The sequence below is a fragment of the Rhipicephalus microplus genome, chromosome 8, assembly GCF_043290135.1.
Source record: "Rhipicephalus microplus isolate Deutch F79 chromosome 8, USDA_Rmic, whole genome shotgun sequence".
In the NCBI taxonomy this organism is placed as follows: domain Eukaryota; kingdom Metazoa; phylum Arthropoda; class Arachnida; order Ixodida; family Ixodidae; genus Rhipicephalus; species Rhipicephalus microplus.
In genome coordinates, this window is record NC_134707.1 from 5300028 (window position 1) to 5324997 (window position 24970).

Consider the following 24970-nt stretch of genomic DNA (forward strand, 5'->3'; position numbering starts at 1 on the left):
AGGCCTTTGGACTTCGCGCGTTTCGGGTTTCAGCTGGCTCGCCAACTTGCGCAGGCCGTGCTGTACCGAGGTAAATATAGTCCTGTAATATGAATACCGTATATAGTATAACTTTCAATTCATGTTGGCAATACATGCGTTGAAATTGCGGAGATGGGTTGGTGCAAAGCTTACCCCAAGAGCGAAGGTCGTAATGCTGACGAACGAGGCGGGGCGGAACAAGGCTCTTGCTCCACGAAGTGACGGCTGTAAATGGTGATGTAGGATGCCAAAGGTGAAGTGACCAGACATTAACCTACCTGCGGGTTACCACTTTCGGTCAAATGCCAGCTCACAGTCGCCATCTGCTAGCCTGGGTCGCCACACCCCTTCACTATACTGCACATGGCAGAGATTTTCGCATCCTTTCTTGTTGTCAGTCCCTCTCATTCTCTCGCGCATAGCAACGCTATCACATGGTTCCCATGAATAGATTTCAGCATGGACCAACTAGGCTGCAAAGAAGTGTTGCTCATGCACGTTTAGCTACCGCACCTGGATAGCTGCCTTCAGACCGCGAGTACCCAGGTTCGAATCTTGCTTCACTTTGCCGAGCTTTCATACTCCTTCCTATCAGAGTCCTTGCTTCAGCAGTCCTAGGCGTTTCTCTCTCCCACCCCAGGCTCCAATGTCATTTCCCACCACATCCTTCACTCTCCCTCTATTGGCCTCAGTTTCCCTTGCATCTGCCATACTTGATGGTGGCGCTCTCCCTTTTCTGTGTGCATATGTATGTCTGAGTTTATGCATACAATATGTGGTATTATTGCAAGCCAAAATCACTCTGCTGAACAAAAGCCGAATTTTCTGTTTGAGCCATATGACACATTCTCTTTTTATCTTTCCGTCATTATTATTTCCGTCAAGAAATATTATTGTGACAGTGCTAAGGCAAAATTTAGGGAGACAGATTGTTCACCATGACACAGTGCTGCGGACAGCATTCAGTGGCGCTCAACCGATGCAGTGAGAATATTTGCTTGCCACTAGGCGACACCAGCCTACGAGCAGTTCCAGAGCCACAGATATCCTCTATCAATGAAAGTTGTTCCAAAGTGCTGTAGGGTGCTTCGCTATGACTATCAAGGCACTCTCAAGGGTCCAGAGAAAAAAAAGATGGAGCAGGGAGACATTACAAGTATAGGCAACTTTGCACGATGGAAACAGAATTAACTGAAACTATAATGCAAGGATACGCAGAATGTTGAATCCCAATTCAGTGTATGCAGCGACACCTTGACCGGCTCAGTAAAGCTAGGCGACTGTCAGAATCGCACTTTAAAACCAATGTCCTTGGACCTCACGAGTGCCATACAAGCCCACGAAAATGTCTTGAGATTTTCGAGTGAGCACTTCATCATCATCATCTGCCTGACTGCAAGGCAAAGGCCTCTCCCATGTTTTGCAACCAGCCCAGTTCTGCGCTTGTTGTGTCCATGTAATCTCCACAAACTTTCCAAATTCATCTTCCTTCATCCATTCATTTTCCCGTAATCTAACCTTAGCAGTTCAGGCATGAATCACAGAAAGCACGCCCACAGATTGCTAAATGAAACACTCAGCATTTTGGTGATTAACCAATGACTAGCTTTAAGCAACGGCTGTAAGAATTCAGAGGTTCACGTGGGGAAACTCCACGAGCTGACTAGTGCATGCAGATTGCCTTCGCTTAGTGTCTGGAGGATTCTTTGCAGCAACACTGCAAAGGATTTCCTTAATGGTATCAATGTCATTGATGCAATATATAGAGAGCGCATGAAAATGGGAGGACATTCTAAAGCTCACCCAATTCATCCACAGCTGACCTTTTCAAGCAAAATATATAGACTGGCTAAATCAAGCTGTCACATATAGACAATACATTATTACATCACTTTATTCACACAAACTTCAATAACATTCACCAGATTTGCAGAGCCCCTTAAGATTCTGGAAAAACATTTATACAATAAACTAATTTTCAGAACCTATTGCGAGAAATATGGAACACGTTAAATAGGGTGAACAGTTAATTATTCGTAGCAAACTATTTTCAAATTAGTTTGAGTTTATTGATGCAAAAGATTTTGACAAAATGCCAAAATCGACGGTTAAAGTGAGTCATTACACGTTTTTAATGCATTAATTGTCCACTTAGAAAGCTGCGGAACCAATGTGGTCAGAGGCATGCATTTTGTCAGACTCAGTCATCTGGAGAAGGTTCATTTCAGGACCCTAATAACGAAAACTTTACGCCATAGATTGAGCAAATCAAAGCTTTCAACCAGGGCAATGTTTACTGAGAGTTCTAATTAACTTCGCTCTTTTCACAAAGTAAAAGCCTAATAGCAAATACTATAGTTTCTCATGCAAAATGTCTACAGACCATCGTTCTATATCATTGTACAGGTGCCTTCCACGACGAGTCCGGTGCCCTAAGCTTCTGGTGGGAACGCAGCAGCTTCGTGCGGCTGCGTCATGCCGAGCACTGTCTGGCACGTCACCACGCAGCCGACCCGGCAGAGGCTGTGCTTGACCAGGTGGCGTTGCAAGCGGCTTATGCAGTAAGTCAGACACACATGTTGGTTTTACAGCCTCGTTCAATTTTACTGGCCACAAAAAAAAAGAAGAAAAAAATATATCAATGGATTTACATGCAGCTGTACAAGCAGCGGCACCAAGGCAGCGCGGGTCTCCGACTAGCTGCCCTGCCGAACATGTCAACGGACCAGCTCTTCTCGCTTGCCTTTGCCACGGTGAGCAGCCATGATGTGTGATGGAAGCAGAACCATGTTGCTGAACTCCTTTGGAGGTACACACTGAAGTTCATTGTTTCTAATGATGGTGAACCAGTCCCACTCCTTCCAGAACGATTCGTAGTGCGGGAAACAAACAAGTGCTACGTAGTGCTCAAACACACTTACTCGTCTTCTTCTGTGTCCATTTCCAGCATTGAGTTTTCTATAGAATAGTGGAAATTTCCTATATATAGAGGAAACTCTGGTGCTCGTGTCTATGGGCGCTGCATTGCACGGCGCTTCAGTGAGCTTGGGAATTATGGGTAGTACACAGATTTGTCTAATCTTCGTAATTTTGGCTCCGTTTGGGTTCGCGTGACTTGAAGCTGTTTTGTCACAAAACAAAACACAGCAAAAGTTGCACTTCACCACATGAATCTTTTAGGCTTACCACTTAAAACCGGGTCACAAAGTTCGTAAGGGTTCATCCTTTCCTTCGAAATGAAACTGAAACACAGCAATAAACGAAGCTAAGAGTGCGATTCGAGATGCGCAAGTACAAAGACTAGGCAAATCCATGAACTGCTCATCGTTCCTATGGTCGCTGAATGACCGCGGCGCCAGAGTTCCCTCTATTATTTAGGAAACTCAATGGTTCCCAGCACTACAAATAGTTTTGGGAGGGCAACCAACAGGCCCATATTAACGCATTCCCATTTGTTGTACACTTGTGCAATACCACAGCTATGCGTTAGGAGGGTGGTGATCACTCACTGGCGGCACTGCCCCTTGGAGGGCTACGCTTCACGGTTCTGCTTCCTTCGTTGCTGGCATAAAAAGCCCTAAACTTTGGCATGTGTGCAGGGCTTATGTGCCGAGGGAGATGAAAGGCCGAGGGCCAGGGACAGGTGAGAGTGCGCATTGTTCATCTCACGACGCACGCACAGTCTTCTTTTGCGGCCACCACCAAGTCATATTTTTTGGCGCAGGGTGAACCTGGCGCTTCGCGAGTGGGCGCCATTTCGCCAGGCTTTTGGCTGCCCCGAAGAGAGGCACCCGTGCGGCCTGTGGTAGCTCAGTCCAAGATAACGATCTGGTCGGGCGGAGCCCGGCTACGGCACGGCCGCCGAGCCCAGCGCCGAAGCTCGGCTGTACTCAGCTGCCGTCGAAGGCGCCTGCGAAGGAATAATAATAAGAACGATTTTATTTGAACGATTCATGCTGTGCATTCCCACTCACTCACTGGTTATAAATGCCCAGCAGCTTGTGAAAAGGCAGAAACTCCACCATGCTTCAATACAGATTAACAATTACCTACCATGCACTGCGCTCAAGTGCACATTTTGATAACAAGAAAATGATTCAGGTATGCTTTCTCTTCCTGAACATTAGCGCCTGGAACAAACTATGGAAAGGAGTTGTTCATAGCCCCAATGTAGAAGCGTTTATTACCCACCTGAGGGAAATGCATAGGTAAAGGTGTCTTTGCAATGCAGGATTATAAATGCAGTGTTTAATGCGCTGATTCCATGCTTGCAGTTGCTAATCCCTTCATGGTGTGTTCTTTCAGTCAGTCAGTCAAGAACTTCATTAAACAATCCTAAGGAACTTCAACCACCAGGGTGTCCAAGAGGGACATCCTAACGGTCACTACTCTAGGCGACGCCTGAGTCGGGGCAGGAACGTGGTGGCGTTCCGCCAGTTCTAGGGTCGTCTGGACTGCCTTTAGTTGGTTTTGGAGATTGGGGCTCCTGAGTGCTCTTTCCCAGTCAGACTCACTGGTAAGAGGTCCTCGAGGTAACGCAGTACATTGCCAGAGCATTTGTTCGAGTGAACAGTACACTTCTGTGCAGTCTGGGCATAGTGAATGTATGTCCCAGTTGTAACTGCTGAGTCAGACCCGTGAGTGGTATGATCTCGTTTGTAGCACGTGAAAGGCTACCTCTGAGTACAGTCCCGCTTGGACTCAAGCTACTCTGCAGTACATTCCTAAATAAGTGAATATTGTGGAAAACGGTGCTGCTCCACGGAAAACTTCCATGAAAAACTGGACAATTCTGAAGACTAATCTGGTTGTTTGTAGGACATAGGTGATAGGTGATACAGGTTGTGTCTAGGTGGTGGTGGTGAAAAAAACCTCAATGGAAAACTTTCATGCAATACTGGACAATTCTGAAGACCAATCTGGTTGTTTGTAGGAATTGGGGGATACAGGTTCTGTCTAGGTGGTGGTGATAAAAAGGCCAAAATTGAAAAGCAGCATTGTAGGCGGCCTTGAGACAGCCAGTAATAGTATCAAGGGTTGTCACATCCTTCACTCAAGTTATCAGCTGAAATTGTAGATCAGCCTGGTGCTGCTGTGGACTTCTCAGGTGCCGTAGGGGGCAGGCCAGCAAGCACCATAAAAAAACCTCTTATAGTCTGAACTCGCGTACAAGGTGTATTTCGGGGATAGTGAATGTAACACAAAGTTTTGGCTTAATATATAGCCCGAGCAAAAGAGAAACTAGCACATTTATTCATCATCGTCTGACACGCTTTATTTCGATACTCCCTAGTCAGAGATGTCCACCCACAGCGCCTTAATCTTCGGTGTTGTCAACTGCATTCAGTTTCCGAGGTAGCCTCCCCCTTAAGATAGCAAGATTTGGACACTAGTAACAGGCAGGGTACACGGATGACAAATCAACATTTGCATTACAGCAAATAGTTGCTTACAACATTGGAAGATATTAATACGGTACTACGGGAAAGAAATTGGGGCACTACCTCCGGCAGTTTAAATCATTTTTACAATAAATAAAAAAAAAATTAGAATGAAGTTTTCCTTACCTTGCTCTCCCGACATAACTTAATACATTGCTAACACCATGAGCTTCGAAGTTGGCTAGTATGAATAATATAGTCTATCCCAGATATATCGAACTCGAAGGTGATCATGAAATAGTTCGATATATTGATAATTTGAAATATAAAATACGTCCATTTAAGGGTTACCTTGACGCGCTGCGAGTCTCGGAGCGGTTTCCAAAGACTGCGCTAAACTTCCGTTTGCCGACTTTCCCAGAATATCAAAAGAAAAACACGAAATCCACTGCAATTTATTTAGCATGGAAAAAGTCTGTAAGGCTTGCTTCTTTGTCTGAGCCATTAAATTCATGAGGCCATCCTCAATATTGTTGAGGCTTTCCACATGGGCAAGCCCAGCGCCTTCTGTAGTGCCACAACAGCGGCGAATAAGGCTAAATGTCGACGCAAGCTCTGCAGCGGTACAGGGTTGCATCGAGGCATCGTCACCATCACCGTCGCTGCTCTGGTCGGCTTCATCGGCACCGGTGACGTCGGCCCCGATTTCTGCATCGGAGCAGTCCGAAACGACATCATCATCAGCGCTGACGAAATCGCTCGCTGTGGCCCCATCAGTGATGGCAGCCGGAAACGCAGAAAGCTGGCGAAATTCATCCTCGAGGCACTCTTATGTCGTCGTCTGCTACGACATTGCTGCGCTCCCAAAGTGGTCAGGTGAAGCTAGAAGGCCAGCTTTACCGAAGCAGCTCACGATTGTGGCTTGTTTGACGTCATTCGATGCGCCGGTTACCAATTGTATTGCTATGAGGAGATCAGTTTTCAGTTCGACCCCAAACCGAAGGTTGATCAGGAGCCTTTGCACCAGACGTCGCCTGTATCTGATGATGCCTTGGTCGAGAGGCTGCAGCCTCGCCGTGGTGTTGGGTGGCAAAAACTTGACTGTGATCATTTTGAGGTGGTTGACCACATAATGTGCTGAACAATTGTCTACAACAAGACAAACATTGTGGTCCGCCTTGCGGTGTATAAGTATTCTGAAGGAGTACGGCCACTAGCGTGGGTCCGGTCTTAGCGAGCTGCAGGGCACATGTTAACCATCCCCGTGGCGAAAACACGATACTGCTCAAGATCGCAACACTTCATTGCCTGCGGCAACACCAAAACCGCAGTACAGAGCCCGTTGCAAAGGCGCAGCAGGAAAGCAAATGGGCTTATCTACGCCACGAGCGAGAAGTACACAGGGTGCCGCGAGCATGTCTCCGTGGTTAAAGTGATTCACGGAGACACTGGGACAAAGGCCCGGTTGCTCGAGCGAGGGCAAAGGTGCTCGCATTTGATTTGGAGAGATAAGGGTCGGTGCATTTGACCATGCACTAGGACACCGTACCGCTCTTCGGCCTAGCGTTTGGAAGGGGGGGCGACATAAGGTAAGCGTTTGCCACGAGCGCAAGGCGCTGTTGACGAAGTCCGAACGAGCCCCAAACGAAGGGAGCTGACAGACGGAAAAGAAAAGTGTGCTTACGCCCATGTCGTCCCCGGAGAGGTCTTTCTCACTCCCGACGCGCGCGCGAAACCTCTTGGGAGACTGTGCACGCAGCGCCACAGTCGACATCCGCTACCAAGTGAGGGGTTAAGCTTCACTCCTCACTCTCCCAGCGTGGCAGACCATGGAGGAAGGGAGTCATGTCGGGACATAAGAACAGAGAAAGAGGTGGCAAAGTCCGCACAAAGGCAGCGAGCTAGCCTCAATTCCCACAGCCTTCTCCAATTCGGCATCCCATGCACGCATTCATTCGGAAAAGAGGTCCCGCATCATCCATGCCTTTTGTTGAACGCGTATCGGACCGACTCCTCACGTTCTTGAAGCATCGCGTCAACTTGCTCTTGCCGATAATGAACGACCGCAGCTTGCAAGAGCCATCCATGTTCATCGCGAGCGAGATCGAGACGTGCACTTTGCTAATTTTCCGTCCATGACAAAAGGTCCCTTTAAGATCCAAAGTCTTGTTTGGCAAAATTTGCCTAAAGAGGGCCGCTTCGTTGCCATTGTATATCTGACGGCGAAAAGCTGTCTTGAATGTTCGGCCACTCTTCGGAGAGCCACCTTTCTATGTCTTGGCTCTTTGTCACGCCCCTTTCGGCAGAGAGGGTCTTCCCAATGATGCCATGGCGATTCTTAAAGCGTTGCTGCCAACTGGTGCTACCAGTAAAGTTGTCCACTCCCAAAGCTACCCCTTCCCCTTTTCCATTAGCACCGGGCTATCAACGGGAATGTTCCTCGCCCCGGTTTCCAAAAACCATGCATACAGCACCTTTTCAAAGTCGCCATACGCAAGAGCATGCACACGACAAGCTTTAGAACGGCAGGACTGGGCAGCATTGCCTTTAATCGGCTTTGTTCCAGAGTATCGTGCTCAATGTGCTCCGAGGAATGCTGAAAGCTTCTGCAACCGATTCTTCTTCTCTCCACTCGCCGAATAATGGCGGTTTTGGTTGCGAAGTCTAAGTTCTTATGCTTCTTCGCGCCCATGGCTACCAGGGCCAAGAGATGTCGCGCACAAGTCGGAAACTTGAGAGCGGCGATTCAGCGACAAGCCAGCACAACACAAACAAGAGAGCAGCGGTTGAAGCGGGGTCCTGCTCCTGTTGAAACATGCTCTCGGCGGTGGCAATGCTACTTAGGCTTTTTGAAACAAGCAGAAAAAAAAAAAAAAAAAAAAAAAGAGAGAGAGAGAGAGAGAGAGAGAGACCGCCAGGGGCGTACCATTCGCAAATGCATGGCCTTCGTGATGTGAAATAGCCACTGTTGCATGGGGCGCCGATAGAAACAGATCTGAAAGACCTATGCTTTTGGGGACTGCATGCCAGGGTGCGGGATTAGCTTGAGAATGCACATCGTGCCGAAGCCGCCGGTGCGGACGATCGTGTTTTATTTGGTGCTTCAAGCTGTTGGCATACTTATTAAAAAACATTTTACCACACCTTGCAAGCTGAATACCGCAGCAGACAAACAGGTGCGCTCGCAAGCGCTGTGCAAACTTATTGAACCAACGCAATCACATTCTCGATGCGCGCGCAAATGATAAGGGTCCGTAACTCTTTTGAAACGCGACTGAATAAGCAATGCGATCACACTTTCGACGCGCGCACGGAAAAGGTTCATAACTTTTTTGGAACGAGACTGAACTGTGATCAGTGTCACGGCTCCGACGCGGCACATGGTTCGATATATCGAATATATCGGCGTACACCTGTGCCTTATACTTTTACACGTGTTTTTTTAAGGGGATCTTTCGACTGTTCGATATAGCCAGTAATTCAATATATCCGAGTTCGATATACCCGGGACAGACTAGTAACTACATATAAATGAGGTTGTTGGCAGGCGTGGATCACTTGGAGATGCACTCAACTTCGAGCAGCTTCCCCGTAGGGTTACGTTGAGAATTGTTTCTATTTGAATGAGCGCCGACACAAAGATATTGTTTCAAAAAAGGTAGCTAACAACCTCATTATCATGGCCAGAAAACTCGTTTGCTCGTGCGTGCAACTTAATTATTTAAGACCGTTTTATAGCGCTCAGTTGCAGTTTCGGTTTCAGAGATCGCCAAGTGAGGCAGTATTTAAAGTAGTTTTCATGTAAACATAGCTAGTTATGTGAGCACACAAAAACGTTTGAGGATGAGTGCCACAATGACAACTCTTTTAAACGAAGGCTTCCTGGGGTGCCGCTATAAAACCCTGTGAGGCGTGAATATGCGTGACCTCCCCCCCATATGCACTGCCAAGGTAAGGATGTCAGCCTATGCGCTCCTGTGCAAGCCTGCCCTTTTTCTGTTAAAATGGTATGCTAGGAGAGAGCACTCGCAGGGATTGCGGCAGCCAACACAAACTCAGGACACACGTGGTGGAATCATTAACACAAAAACCAGAGGCATATTTTGCGTGTAGCGGCGCGACATGCACCTTGAAATTGATTAAAATCAAGTTCTCGGCTATACAGTCAACAACTGACAATTCAGACTCCACGGGGAACGTAAATAGACCGAACTACTGAATGCCTGGAAAAACGAATGCGCCATAAAAAAGTATTTTTATTGATGCTTCAGTGACCAGGAGGCAGGAAAAAGCTGTCGATGCCTTGCTGCACGCACATCCGCATTCGCTTTCATGCAACCGAGTCTGTCTGTATTTCCGCCAGTGGCATATGCTCACCATGTAGGACCACAGGTAGGACGATGAGAGAATTGCGAGGGCTCGAGGCAAGTCAGCATGCGACGGCTCCGGAACACACGGTGCGTCGTTGTCATCAAAGTTAGAATCACTGTTTGGCGGTTGCAGAACCTGCTCAATTGTGTAGTCGTCGTCCAATTCGGCACACCACGACACAGCACTGTCGACATTTGGGAAGTCTTCAAACATAACTGCATCAGGAATCGGCACACCGCAGCCTCGCAAGTCATCAGTAACGTCCACACTTGAGCTCACTGCACTGGGCGGCAGGTCCGGCTCTCCAGTTGCAGTGTCGGGTGCTTGAACTCTCGGAACATTGAACTCTCGGGCAACTTCTACTTGCTGGTGGCCACTGAGCACTTGCAGAATAATGGCAGCGTGCCTTGCAATGGTCAGCGTTGTGAATGTCTGCCGCGTTTCGTCGTTGTCGGCACGGTCTTCGGCGCTGGCTGCGAGGGCACTGCTGGTGCCATTTAACGCAGATCTTTTGGGACTGCATCAGGAATCGGCACACCGCAGCCTCGCAAGTCATCAGTAACGTCCACACTTGAGCTCACTGCACTGGGAGGCAGGTCCGGCTCTCCAGTTGCAGTGTCGGGTGCTTGAACTCTCGGAACATTGAACTCTCGGGCAACTTCTACTTGCTGGTGACCACTGAGCACTTGCAGAATAATGGCAGCGTGCCTTGCAATGGTCAGCGTTGTGAATGTCTGCCGCGTTTCGTCGTTGTCGGCACGGTCTTCGGCGCTGGCTGCGAGGGCACTGCTGGTGCCATTTAACGCAGATCTTTTGGGACAGCAGAACGCGAATTAAAGCAGGTCTGAACAATACCGAATGCATTCAGAATTCAGCAGAACACAGCATCGCATCAGAATCATAGAGTTAATATACAGACTATACAGGGTGTCCAACGTAACTTTAGCCAGAGTTTATAAATGTGCCAAAACACCTAATTACGACGCAACTAAATGCATGTTGCTTGGAGTTAGTCGGACTATTTTTGTGTTCTCAAATGTTGTTTAGTTAGATATGTTTAATGAACTAACTTTTTAAGAAACAAAGATAGATAAAGAATTTCAACGCGAAAGCTGTAGATCGGTTTGCGAAACGTCCGATTAGACAGTTTTGAACTTTACCGTATACACGCGAGTAAGGGCCGCACGCGTGTAAGGGCCGCATCCCGTTTTTAAGAAGCACGTATTAAAAAAAAAAAAAAAATTGCTTGCAAGGGCCCGATCCGCCGTTTGCTTGACCCATACATATTCAAAATGCGTGTGCGTGTGTGAGCTACTAGGCGTTGTCAGTAGATGGCGTTAGAGAATGCAATTATCATCATCACCATATAGTACTTCATTAGAATAATTTGTTGGTTTTTTTTCTATGCTAATATGTTCATGAAGTTGGCTAAAAATTTCAAGTTTTTTCAGTAGTGTTCATACACCTACCAACTAAAGGTTAAAGCGGGATTTGAACTTCTGACACTTCTATACAAATGCGCTATCCATATCGGCATTAGCATCACCAACTTTGGTATTTGTGCGTTGTTCGGTTATTGTGCTGTTCAGCCTGCCATGTGCTCGAGTTTTGCGCACCATTGAATTGGAACCCTAGCTAGTTTTCTGTGGGACGTTTACGTTTTGGCACGATGGGCAAGCAGCTGAATAGCTATACAGCTGGCTATAAGTTGAAGGTGATCGAGTTTGCTCTCGAGCACGGGAAACGGGCCATCGGCAGAAAATTCGACGTTGACGAGAAGTGTGTTCGACGTTGGTGCGCTCAGAAGAAAGCCTCGCAGAACGCCAACATCAAAAAGCGCGCTTTCCGAGGAAAACAGTGCAAGCATCCTGATTTGGAAAAGGAGTTGCTCCGCTATGTGACTGAGGTGCGGAACGATGGTTTTGCGCTCACTACGGACATGCTGCGCATGAAGGCACTAGCCTTGGCTCGAGCGAAAAGTATACCGGCTGGGGATTTCAAGGCTAGTGCTGGCTGGGTGCGAAGGTTTCTGAAAAGGAAGGGACTCTCCTTTCAGCGAAGGACCACGCTGTGCCAGCGGCTGCCAGAAGACTATACCGACAAGGTGCTTAGTTTTCACAAGCATGTCATCGGCCTGCGCCATCAGCACAATTATCTGTTGTCGCAAATAGCGAACGCTGATCAAACTCCTGTGTGGTTTGACTCTCCGGAGAACTACACAGTCGAAGTAAAAGGCAAGAAGAGTGTCGCCGTGCGGACCACCGGCTCTGAGCGCCAAGGCTGCACCGTGATGCTTTGTGTGACCGCGGACGGGCGGAAGCTATCCCCGTACGTTGTTTTGAAAAGGAAAAGAATTCCCAACGAAGTTTTCCCCAAGGGCATCATAGTTAGAGCCCAAGAGAAGGGATGGATGAACGATGATTTGGTGCTTGACTGGGTGAAAAGTGTTTGGCAGAACAGACCGGGAGTTTGTTGGCCAAACATTCACTTTTAGTGTTGGATAGTTTCCGCCGCCACCTTACCGATAAGGTGAAGGAGCAGCTGCGCCGTGTGGGCACAGACATGGCCGTGATTCCAGGCGGCCTCGCAGGAATGTTGCAACCATTGGATGCGAGCGTGAATCGACCGTTCAAAGTTGAATTCCGAAGACTCTACATGGAATGGATGGCAACCGGCAACCATGAGCAGACGCCGACCGGACGGCTGAAGAGGGCACCGCTTGCTACTGTTCTCGATTGGGTATTGTCGCCGTGGAGCTCGGTGTCGACGGACATTGTGTCCCGAAGTTTTAAGGTCACTGGGATATCCAACAGCCTGGATGGCACCGAAGATGACTGTTTGTGGAATGATGGTGCTCCGCAACACACCATCTCGGACTCCGAGTTAGAGGACTCGCCGAGTGACGACGATTAAGCGCACACGCGGCATACTGCAATAAACGCTCTTCGTTCGCTAACTGGTACATTGTTTTTAGTTCACCAAAAAAAAAAAAGTTCCGTGTATGGGCCGCACCCTGAAAGTTGGCCCTCATTTCCTGAAAAAAAAAAAGTGCGGCCCTTACACGCGTTTATACGGTATATCTGTTAGGTATGAGCGTTTTTATGCTAATTACAAATGCCCGCGAAATACAAAAAAATATACCACGTGACAAACCCGCTCGTGCGTCAGTGCGCGGAACGATTGTAGTGCTCCCTAACGTTTCGCGTACGGACGACCCCGGCATTTGCCCCATTGCGCTGTCTCGGCAGGGCCGCAACGATGGTGGTGGCTTTACGATGAACACGTTTTGCTATCCGCCAAAAAAACGATAACCGCTGTGACTGCTTATCACTGTCATGAGCCGGGACAAGGGAAGCATGTGTTTGTACGCAGAACGTCAGGAAGCACTATAATATTTGTGCGCACTGACGTGCGAGCGGGTTTGTCACGTTTTTTTTTTTTTTTTCATTTTACGGGCAATTGTAATTAGCAGAAAAACACTAATACTTAACAGATATAAAGTTCAAAACTATCTATTTAGATGTTTTGCGAACCGATCTACGACTTTCTCATTGAAATTTGTTATCCATGTTCGTTACTTCAAAAGTTAGTTAAACAGATCTAATTAAACAATATTTGATAACACAAAAAATAGTTGAACTCCACGCAACGGTGAGCAATATGCATTTGGTTGCCCCGTAATTATGTGTTCCGGCATATTTATAAATTCTGGCTAAATTTAGGTGGGACACTCTGTATATAGTACAGACAGTATAATATACGGACTATACTGGCTGTCCCACATAACTTGAGTCAAGAATTTGAAAATGACACTTCAGTGGCAAATTGAACCAAATGTGTACTGCTCACACTAGCCTGTAGGTACTCAGGCTATTTTTTATTTCTCCCCATACTAATTAATTATTAATTTTAATTACATGTTTTAATTATGGGCTAAAAACCCAAAATATGAACACTGAGATGTAGAGCACTTTCAGAAACCACTGAAAAAATTGTTTCCTGTACAATACGTCTAGCGCTGTTATTTTTTCCGTGTTGTTAAGAAAGCCTATAGCAGCACTATAGCAGTGCGCTCGCGGTCCGTCATACGGCTTCTTTTCACGTTTAGCGGGCTTTCTTTACAGCGTGGAAAAAATAACAGCATGAGACGTATTGTACAGAAAACAATTTAGTTGGTGATTTCTGAAAGTGCTTTACATCTCAGTGTTCATATTTTGGCCTTCCAGCCCATAATTAAAAAATAAGTGATTAAGAATTATTAATTATATAGCATGGGAAGAAACAAAAAAGCCTGAGTACTTACAGGCTAGTGCGAGTAGTACACGTTTGGTTCAATTCACCTCCTAAGTCCTAAGTGTCCTTTACTTTCAAATTCTCGGCTCAAGTTGTGTGGGACACCCTGTATACCGTCTGCATAATAACTCTATGGCCAGAGTAGCGCGGGAATACCGGAACGTGTGGTGTTCACTGTGTCGATACGACCTACCACGGTTGAGCAGAGCCTCCAAGATCGGAAAGCCTCACAAATCACCAGTTCGCTTTTGTTTTTCGTCTCTGAGACCATACATTGTGGCATGGGCACTGGAGGGGATAACGACGGCCGATTCGGTGGGCGTGCTAGTTTCGGACATAGTCCGAATTATCGAATGCAGATCTAGCAGATGTCTAAAATATCGGTCGTGGTTACACATTAGTTCTATGGGGCCATGCGCGGTGCCGCACGGCTGTCCAAATTACCGAGAATGTCGGAATTATCAGTGTCCGATTTGTCATTCGGCCACTGTATCATCAATAATTATTTCGTAGATGATGCATGTGTGTCCACACAAATTTACCCCACAAGTGATCTCGCCTTCGAAACTTTGTGTCAGTACTACTTCAAACAACATCGGCTTTGAGAGTTGACGTCTGCAAGCACAGCGTTTGCTCTGTTACCCGTAATAATTTTTTAGGAAATCCGTAGAATTTCGCTATCACGCAATAACACAGTACAACAATAGAAACTGTCAAAAAAATTAAAATTTAATGTTAAAATTCAGTTCACTTGCCTTGTAAACTGTTTCTATGTAATAAATGCACAGAACAGATATTGCTTCACAATGCAGCAAGCTGTATTACGATACATTGCAATGGGGTGTTCCGAAGAACGCCCACAATATTTCAAAAGCATCCAATTCATACATGTCCACGATGCTTGGCTACACTTCTCCAAAGCTGCCGCAAAACATCGCTAAAATGGGCCCCAAGCATATTCTTTGAAACGCAGAAGTGTGAGCAACACTACTTGTGCACAGCAGCCTAAGAACGCCACCACTGCGAGCCGCCTTGCCCCTCAAGCGAACCGAGATGTGGCTACACTGAAATGCGGCTGTTTGCATGTGCCACGTTAGAATGTAACAAGCACGCATGTTCGTACACACACAATATTAGTTCAAACAAGCAACACGGTGGCAAAGACAATGTCTGGCACGTGAGATTGCTTCTGACACCATGGTGACCATAAAAAAAAAAAAAAAGATGGCAGTACCCACACAAGTGCAATGTGGTAGCTGTCAGGACAGTCAACCTATTGGCTTCCGCGGCCGGTGATCAACCAGCCGGGTTGGCGAGGCCAAAAGCGTTTTGACCAGTGAATCACCAGCCGCCCAAAAAATCCTTATGTCTGACAATGTTTCATAGATGGCAGCATAGTATCTTGTATTTGCCTTTTGCTCGGTTTATTATCCGCTAAATTAAAATAGTTGTCCATGTATTTCAACTGTTTGTAAGTGTTCTTTTGGAGGGGGGGGGGGGGGGGCGGAATGTGTGCACTACTCAGCTTTTTCGTAACATGGCGTCGCAGAAGAAACGTGGTGTCGAGGAATCACCATTGCGCTTACAAGCTACCAAATGGGCTCAATTTTTTTGCCACATTTTAGCGAACAATGTCAAGCAGAATGCATTAAGACTTTGCTTTGTTTGCAAGGCACAGCTCAAAAAGTTCAAGAGCTGACGGGAGTGTGAAAAATGTGAAGTTGCTCTTCACATGCCCGTGTGCTTTAAACTTTTTCAAGCACACGAAAATCATACTGAAGCACCTGAAGTAGTCAAGTATTGTTAAGCAAATAAAACAAAGTTTGTTATTCTGTGATGTTTGTTTCAGAATTAATAGCAATTTAGGTGCACCGATCCATGCCACCGCCAAGTAAAAAATATTCCGGCAGATTACCAGGCGGGAATAGCCGCGAAGAGTGAAGCAAGCACACTGGAGTGCATTTTGGATTATGTCAACTTTGCGCAAGCAGAAAATGTGCGGGGAAACATTTCCTCAATTTTGTTTCTGCCAGATTGCACTTTAGCAATGTTTTGTAGTCAAGAAATATGACATGCGCTGCATCCCACGGGCTACGACAGCATAGAAATTAAAGAGCACACACAGAAGCTTGCTTTGATATAACTTGAAAGCAACTCTTTTAAGGCTTTAGTCAAATTATTCTACTAATAGTAATGCAAAAGTACTCTATTCCTGAACACAAACATCCCTCACCTGGTGGCTTCGGTGGCGACAAAGTACAGGTCGTCGGGCGCATCCACCCAAGAAATAAGGTGCTTGCGGCCGCCCCCCAGCCGCGTGATGGTGGCCACCTTGGGTCGGCCTCCGTTCAGGGGCACGGCTGGAGGAGGCGGTCCCAGTCGGCGCCGAGGTCCACCTGGTGGACCGTTTAGGGGCTCTGGGGCGGGTCGCTTGCGCTGCTGCTGCGGTGGCTGGTGATGAAGCAACAGCGGAGGGGGCCGTTCAGCCGGGGGCGGAAACGCGTGCCGCACAGGTGTTGGGATCTGCTCGCGCGGTGTTGGGTGTAGCCACTCAGGCCGCGGCAAGTTAGGTGTGCCCAGTCGGTGCGATACATCGACTACGGCACCGCGCTCACGGGGCCTGCGGCGTGCGGCGGCAAGTGCTGCGGCCGCCGCAGCCGCTGCGGACGGCGTGGCTGCCAGAACCGCCGGGTCCAGCTTACCCTGCACTTCGAGTCGGATCGCTGCCGAATTGACTGGCAAGAACGGATTACGTGCTGCGTGCCGGGGCCGCAGTGCCGCTGGGCCTGCCAGTCGCCGTGCCATGCGTGTCAATGCCGTAGTGCACAAGTAAAAGGCGGCGCGCGTCTTGACCACGGGCCGCGGGCTGCCAGCACGCAGCGCTAGGCCATGGGCTGTGGCACAATGGCGTGCCAGGTGGGCCTTTAGCTTGAACTCCTACAAAAAACAGTCAATCAATGAAAGTGTGCTCACACTGTCTTCCAGAAGGAGAAGCACTGGCAAGTTTTCTGAGGCTAAACCACTCACCTTCCCACAACCGGTTACAGTGCACCTATGGGGCCGATGCGACGCCATGCCCGCAGGCAGCCGTTCTGAGCCCAGTACATCCGCCGACTCTGCATGAGCACAAAGCAGTGTCAGCCTTGCTGAACAGATTTTCACCTGAAGGATTCTGCACAGCGACGTAGCATCCTTCTGCTCTTTCTCAATCGTCTCAAATATTTCAATGTTCCTTGGGCCCAAGGTACTGCAGGGAAATCTTTTTTGCCCTACTGGACTCCTTTCACATCTTCGATTATTGAGTTATTTTTCACTGTGAATGTGACGTGAAACGTTTTTCCTCATTCTCTTTGACCTGAGCCCAGGTAACCAAAATCTTGCAGGTTAGGGCAATAATGTTTAATAATAACCTTGCAAGAAGAAGGGGGCAATAAGGTTAGGTCTTTTAACTGCTACAGATTATGCATGAGCCTAAGTTTCTGGCAAACCGCTGCTTCCACAACAACTGCTGGTGATTATAGTCTCACCAAGTCGGGTTGGATACTTGAGGCCACCAAACTTCTTCCAGTAGGTCCAACAGGACTGGCAGAGACGGCACTGCATGTGCGCAGGCCCCCACGCATACCACTGGGCCGAGTTCATGGCTGCAAAGACAGCGTAGGCTGTGTCAGTGTGCTTTGCAAAGAAGCGCTTAACCGAAGCTCAGCCCATCCTTCAATTCAACTTTATTCCTTTGTTTTATACAATAGCTAGCATTATTTGGACAAAATGATACTTATCCAGACCTACAGTAGGCAGCCTATTACGATACCTACAGCTTATGGCACTACGCAAGCACAGCAGCGCGAAAACAAAGCAAAACACAAAGTGAAATTGCGCCCACTGTGCGACGTGCACCGGCAAAGTGCGTGCGCCGCCATTTGATGTTGGATTTTTGTTGATTGATGATCAGCCAGTACACTAGCAACATAGCCTGTTTTCAACTTAAAGTTGGTCAAGCATGCGTTGGAGCATAGGAACAGAGCGGCTGGATCGCACTTTTGGCGTCGATCCATGCACATTGGCTTGTACACACGCTATCCGCACAGCCGCGTCGCGCTATCCGGGACCCTGCGGCAGGTGTCCCGGCACGTTTGCCACAACTGTGCAGATAGCATGTGTGCATTCACTTTTTTTTTTTTTTGCCGTCCACTTGACATGCAGCAAGGTTCCGCCACACGCGGCTTGGTTGTGCAAATAGCGCATGTACAGCTTCGGGCTACAAAAACGGTACGTTGCGCATTTCGTGGGCAAAAACAAGGACAGTTTCTCTTTGAAAAGAGAGAAGTTTTCACATAAAGGTTCCATAGTCCTGCCATTGAATTGAAGGCCAGCAGCGATTGGACAGCGAGGCTTTTAATACCGTCATACGAAATTTTTGTTGTTATAATTCCCTTGGCTTTTTTTTTTTCTTCTCCCCCGTGATGAGCCTTCACCCTGATTGGCATCACCTTTTTGGAAAATAAAAGTGGTTTCATTACACCAGTAAATATGGTGCATGAACAAGGTATTTCACACTTGGAGGAAACCCGAGTGTCTAGCATCACAATATAGCAGGGGTCGCAGTTACTTGTCAACAACAGCTCGCACAGATGCAAATGCTTAAAATGCTCAGTGTTGAACTGTGTCATCCGCTGTGGTGTTGTGCGCTGGCCGCATTGTCGGCAAGTGTGTCACATTGTGCAGCAATGCTCGAAGACTGAGGTCATTGTGAGCCCGTTTTGGAGCCAGTTTCTTGGTGCTGCGTACTACGGCAGCACACGCAGTGAAAAAAAATACATGCACGCTCTCGGTATCCTAGAGTTGCCAGTCAAGGCTCCGAGGTCCGAGTCGTGCATGTTTTGTAGAGATTAGCGGCTCAGTTCTACCAGTAACGATGACATCCATGCACAGTGCCTGCAAGTAGCGCAGTTTCGGTAAATGCAGCCAGTGCATGTCACAGCAGAAAAGGACGTGCTTCAGGACTCCATCCGGAGTGCCTCCGAATGGGCGAGCTGGCACTGCCACTAAACTCGAGCACTCCCCGCATCACTATGCCACAACTTTAGAGTTTTTTCCTAAGTGAGAAACAGCCTGCACATTGTACTAGTGCAAGCAAATATAAATAGTATGCTATAGAAGCACACAATTTTCTTAAAGTAATAATAATTTAGCAGAATATAAAAAAGCAAAACAGTACACCTGCAAGCAAAGCTGATAGACAAAATATTTGTCTTTAGGCTGCTCTCGCATTAGCTCCCTCGCAGTAACCACAAACACTGAAACACTAAGCTGCACGTAACAAAGAAAGGGGAAAAAAGTTAATTTCGGTATGGCTTTGACTTGGTTTTATACATGCATGTTAGCTGTGGTCACACGAGTCGTGACCTTATCATTGTGATTCTACAGCAACAACATTCAAAGGGCTAGTATACCTTCGTTTAGGGCATGTACAACCCAAATGAAAATGTGCCTGTGAGGCAAGCTTCTACCTGAGCAGTAAGCAGGTGCTAGGGCACTTACTGTAGCAGCTCTCACAGGGCCGGCCCCCAGCTGTGGCTCCTTCAGGTCCCCCAAGGACACCCGTGGCTTTGTTGTTGCTGCATGAAGTTGAATGATTTGCAAAATGCCGCACAACTATCCTTGCCATGCCAACCAGCCAAACAGCATGCAAGGAGCAGTTGCAGACTGACAAGCAAGGTCCATGCTGCAGCAGGAGGGAGAACAGCCACAAGCCAGATGTGAAGATGAGAAGGCACTGAAGGGGGAGAGAACACTCACTAGTTGGGGATGTAGACCTGTTTGAGCTTGCTTTCTGCTTCGACGGCCTTTACTCGCTTCTGTTGCACGTATCGGTCGGTGGTCTTCCACATGTAGTAGTATTCAACAATGTTCTTGAGGCTCTTCCAGGGCAGAAAGTCTTGGCGGATATCTGCGAAGTCCTTGCCGTACTTTTCGAGGGCCTCCTCAAAGAGGTTGGCCTCCGAGGCGGACCACTCTTCCATCTCGTCACGGCAGAGCACAGGCCCACCGGGGGGGACCAGGGCCGCCACCGCCCGCGCCAGGTCGTAGCCCGTGCGATGCAGCAGCTCCATGGCGTGCAGCAGCGTCACGTCCCGCGAAGCCGCCGCCGCACTCATGTGGAGGCTGGGCTGCTTCACGGAGCTTGAACAGTCGAGGGCCCGCGCAAATGTGCCCACTGACCGGCACACGATGAGAAACTGATCCAGCTGGCGATCCGACAGACCGTGCGATGGGATGTACACCAAGGTCTCCAGCAGGGCGCTATCCCGGTCATCAGCCCCCTCGCCCGATTCGGTCGGTGGCCCAGTCCAAGGGGGCACCTCGGCCTGGTAGCGCTGGCCCACGCGGATTTCGCCCCGGTCGGCCAGCAGGCTCTTCTGCTGGGGGTCGTAGACAAGCGAGTAAAAGAAGGCATCCTCCTTGTTGAGGTACGAGAGCAGTGACTCAGTCTCGTTGAGCAGGGTGACGGAGCACTTGCCCCGGATGTGGGTTGCTGGCAGTGTTTCCACCTGGCGTGACAAAAATAGCTCGCGGTGACGCAACTGGTGCCGCTCCTTCTCGGTCAGCTGCTCGGCCTCGCGCTCTTGCTCTTCCTCTAGAGCACCGACTAATGGCTTCTCGAGCGACAGGTCTCGCCGGCGGTAATAGCACATCACCTTGGCCTCCACGTTTCCGTTGGCAGTCTGCAAGGATTGAGCCAGGCTTTTAGTATTGTGAGTTGCTTGGCACTGTCAGCTCTGGCTATACCTGCCTAATTGGTCATCGCTAACTTTTTCCCACGTAGTGATAAAATGACCTCAGGCACTGCACCGGCCACCACTTCTGTGGTCATTCTGCCTTCAGCATAGACAAGATGCAGCCAGGGAAATGTAAATCACACAACACGTTGAAAATCTTAGCTTTCTCCCCGACAAAAATGCAAGCAAGCAAACTATTGACGAGGATTACTTATCACAAGAAAAATGCAGCACACAAGAAAGCCAGACAAGGGATACAAGCACTTCACCCTTCTGTGTTTTTCTTGTGTGCTGGATTTTTCTTGTGCTAAGCAATTCTTGTCAGTAAGCACCAACTAGGCAGTCAAAGTGTATTGAATCTACCTCTTTAAAGAGACACTAGAGTGAAACTAACGTGAAAGTCAGATTAGCACAGATAAATTATTCTCTCAGGACACTATTGTGATTTATTTCAACATCACAGGTCGAATAATAAAATGAAGGTTGTGAGGGTGCTGACACCCCCTGTAAAGTTGTTTGCGCCGTGTGGCGCACGTGTCTCGCTCAAAATCCGCATTTTGGGTTACAACCACCAGGCGATAGATGGTGTAGTGTTCGCGCAGAACACCACTATCATCATGGTTGGTAGAGGAGTGGTAGCGCCTACGGTGACCCCTGGCGGAAGCAAGCCTTAGCTGCGGGTGAGGGTTGAGCGAGTCTCTTCGGCCCGTGGCGGTTACCGCGAATGGTTGTCTCTAGCGTGGGTCCTCAGCGCGCGGTACCGCAGCCCGCACGTCAGGGGCCCTCGCGGTAAGTCAAACGTTGGCGCCGCCGCCTTGGGTGTGTTATTGTGTTTGTCATGTTTTGGCGTTATGGCAATATTGCGTATGGATGTCTTAGGTTGTCGATAACGATTGATATATCGATTCGGCGGATAATATCGTCCTTGTAACTTAGTTAAATAAATGTGTGTATGTTGTTTGGTTTGTACCGACCGCGTCTGCTGTGTCCGTTCACTTCAAGAGCGTGGCGTGGCGCTCGCCAAGTTCGAGACCCGACACTCTCCAAGAGCGTGGCGTGGCGTTCGCCAAGTTCAAGACCCCAGAAGGTCAAAGTTTCATTTCTGAACTTCCAGCCTGAACATAAGCACGTAAATGTCACTGTGATGTTACGAACTTCAATACCTTCTGGCACATTTGTTCGATATAATTTTCTAAAACTTGCCATGCTAAGACTCTGGATCCATAAGAATACAATGTAAGCAATTTTTGCTGATAAATGATTACGTGGGTCTTAGCAGGCGCCGTCAAAATCTATGACATCACACTGCACTGATACACAAACTTCAAGGCGGTGTCGCCACCTGTATTTATTTTTCACGCGCTTCCTTGCTTACCAAGCATCTTCTCACAGAATAGGTGGTGTTTTCAGTATTGTGAAATTTCAATTTACTTATTCTAAAAAGAATTCTCTTTACTGTTCTTTTAACCTAAACGCAACACTCACCTAACTGGGCAAACATCACTGCTGCACTGCTCATAAACATGTGCATGGTGGGAACTAGGGCCTTTAAAATGACATCTTTCGTGAAGAAACACTGCTCAATTACAGGTGAGCAGTTTCCTTTGGTATGCTGTGGACATGGGTCAACGTTTGTGAGGAATTCCAGTCACTATTTGGCTCGATAGTGATCTAAGGTAGGTAAATTATTATTCCTTGCATGATTTTCATATAAGCCCAACACACAGCTCTACAATGATTTTCTCCACAAATCATGTAGACAGCCAGTTTTTCAGTGTTCATACAATGATACAGTCAGTTTTTCAGTGTTCATACAATGATGGTAGCAGCTTGTTCAAATGCCAGAAAGCAATGGCTGTACGACCCCATTTACAAGACGGGATTTTGCACTGTCCCCAAGATATACACAATGGAGGCTCACCTTAACGAGCTCCTCGATCCTCCTTATTTGAAATGGAGCAGTGGATGATGTTTCGAAGAAGACATAGTCTACAGAAAGATAAAATAAGATTGCATAAACAAAAGCCTCCAGGAGCAGTATTGCACACACCCGACAAAGCCCAGTTTAGAAAGGACCAGTAAACATTAAGTCAACAATCTTTACCAATGCGAAGAGTTTGTGCGACAGGAATTTAAAAGCAAAATCACTTCACTGCCTATGCAAGCACACTTTCTAGACTTGTAACATTACAGCAACCAGTTCCATTACAGCAACCAGTTCACAAGTGGGCCATGTGAATTATGAACAAATACGAGTAAAAAGATTTGTAAGCTTCCAAGGCACATTTATATGAGGTATGATCAGCAGCAGATGGCTAAATAGCAACACTTTTTTTAAACTTAAAGCCTTGGTAATCCATAAAATGGTAGGAAGGAGAAGATGGAAGCTTGTGATAAATTCGTAAATAGGGGTTGTGTCGAGCCGACGTTCTGACAAGCAGACTTTCTTCCTCAAGGCTAGGACAGAATTGATTTCTTTAGCACTAGCGTGTCTACGCTTCGTACCTTCTCCTCCCTTAACAAGCAAATGGGGCTTTCATGACACACAGTACTCTGCTTTACAGCAGAAGAGGCTTAGCACAACTCATTAAAAATTCAGTTACTAACTGCTTGAGAACTACTCAATGGCTAGTAGTTACAGGTCCACAATCAATACAGCACATCTTTCATTTAATGTCAAACATACCACGACATTTCACTGGCAACAAACATATTTTTTTTTAAATTGGATGTGTAAAACACGAACGCAAACAAAAAAAGTCAGGACACCACAAATGCCCACAAGCTTGTCAAGTAGCTCAGCTTTCTGTCATACTAATATTCTATAATAACTACACCTTTGAATCAACAGTTGAACTACAAGAGATGCAGTGATGAGTCTCTGCTAAATGTCTCAAAATCACAGAGTATTCTTGTGCAAAATTGAAATGCCAATTTCATGCTTGGCACACCTTCAATTTCGTTTATAATTCTCATTTTCAAAAAAAAAAAACAAAAAAACATGGTAAAAGTCGAGGTTTTGACAGAAGCTCGTCTGGTTTGGTAGTAACACGATAGAATCAAAAGGACAATGACCATGAAAAAGAATATCAAAAAGACTTTTCAGCTCCCCTGACAAGAGCCTTCGGACAAATCTTGTTCACAATCACAATCTGGTTGTGAACAAGGCTCCCATCAGGGTAGCTGAAATATCTTTTTAGCATTTTTCATGGTCGGTGTATTTTTTTTATTTACATCGTAAGAGGTTAGAGGTTGTGATATAGCAAAAATGGAGATTGGAAACAAGAATCTTTGGTGAAGTTGTACAGAAATGCCAAACTTGGTGCCATTGACATTATAATGACATCATAACGAAAACCAGATATCCTGATAACCTATAGTAATGAGGGTCAATATGTTGATTGTATATTAGGGATATTGCAACTTACAAATAGAATAAAATGGTGCATATTAGAGAACTGAATATTTTTCTAAAAATAGGCAATGAAAAAAAAAAACTTCAAAACAATGATACATTGAAAGAGAAGAGTAGCATATCTTGTTTTGATCATCGCATTTGTAAGGTGCTAGTAGCCCAAGGTATTACAGGACTATTGATTCTACATCACAGGGCGAAGGCGTTGTTGTTTGGTACTCCAGTGTCACCGAAGCAACACAACCATTAATCCACTATCTTGGTCATGACTCGTGAATATTGTTTAATATTTAAAAATTAGTTTTACTGAAAAGCTGTAGGCAAAGTGCCACCTTAAGCACTGTACTCATTGCTGTATTTAAACTTGCAGTTTATTTATATAATTTCTAAGGGTGTAGTGGCTATTATAGGGCTTACCTCAGTTTTAAACAATGGTGGCATTTTCGAATTAATTGCACTATTCTTTTGTCGGCGCTTGTCAATATCTGTTTCAAATAACATGTTCTGGTAACCTTGGGCTGTTTCGAATATTGTTGCAATATTATTATATGGATGATTTGAGAACGGTTGCCTTACTATTCTAATAGTATTTGATTCAGTATCATGGCTATTCAATTCGTATTGGATTTTAACATTGATAATTTACACACCCCAAATTTATACAAATAAATATTGGAGTTTGGTGTACATTACTCCTGTATACAATAACA

The 24970-nt window shown here is 46.8% G+C and overlaps 2 protein-coding genes across 2 annotated transcripts in view; one reads left to right on the plus strand and one right to left on the minus strand.

Annotated features, from left to right (window-relative positions):
* The window catches only part of LOC119165157 (neprilysin-1), a 20307-nt gene extending 16334 nt beyond the window's left edge, over window positions 1-3973 (plus strand). Inside the window, exons 11-13 of the mRNA XM_075872274.1 lie at window positions 3-70; window positions 2428-2582; window positions 2679-3973. Of these exons, the coding sequence (XP_075728389.1) occupies window positions 3-70; window positions 2428-2582; window positions 2679-2795 (340 nt within the window). The 3' untranslated portion in view covers window positions 2796-3973. The remainder of the gene's footprint in view (window positions 1-2; window positions 71-2427; window positions 2583-2678) is intronic.
* The window catches only part of MTA1-like (metastasis associated 1-like), a 25699-nt gene continuing 3329 nt past the window's right edge, over window positions 2601-24970 (minus strand). Inside the window, exons 2-8 of the mRNA XM_037416083.2 lie at window positions 22767-22834; window positions 19866-20791; window positions 19608-19684; window positions 17594-17710; window positions 17094-17182; window positions 16300-17003; window positions 2601-3931 (exon numbers count right to left, since the gene is read on the minus strand). Coding sequence (XP_037271980.1) covers window positions 3832-3931; window positions 16300-17003; window positions 17094-17182; window positions 17594-17710; window positions 19608-19684; window positions 19866-20791; window positions 22767-22834 — 2081 coding nt within the window. The 3' untranslated portion in view covers window positions 2601-3831. The remainder of the gene's footprint in view (window positions 3932-16299; window positions 17004-17093; window positions 17183-17593; window positions 17711-19607; window positions 19685-19865; window positions 20792-22766; window positions 22835-24970) is intronic.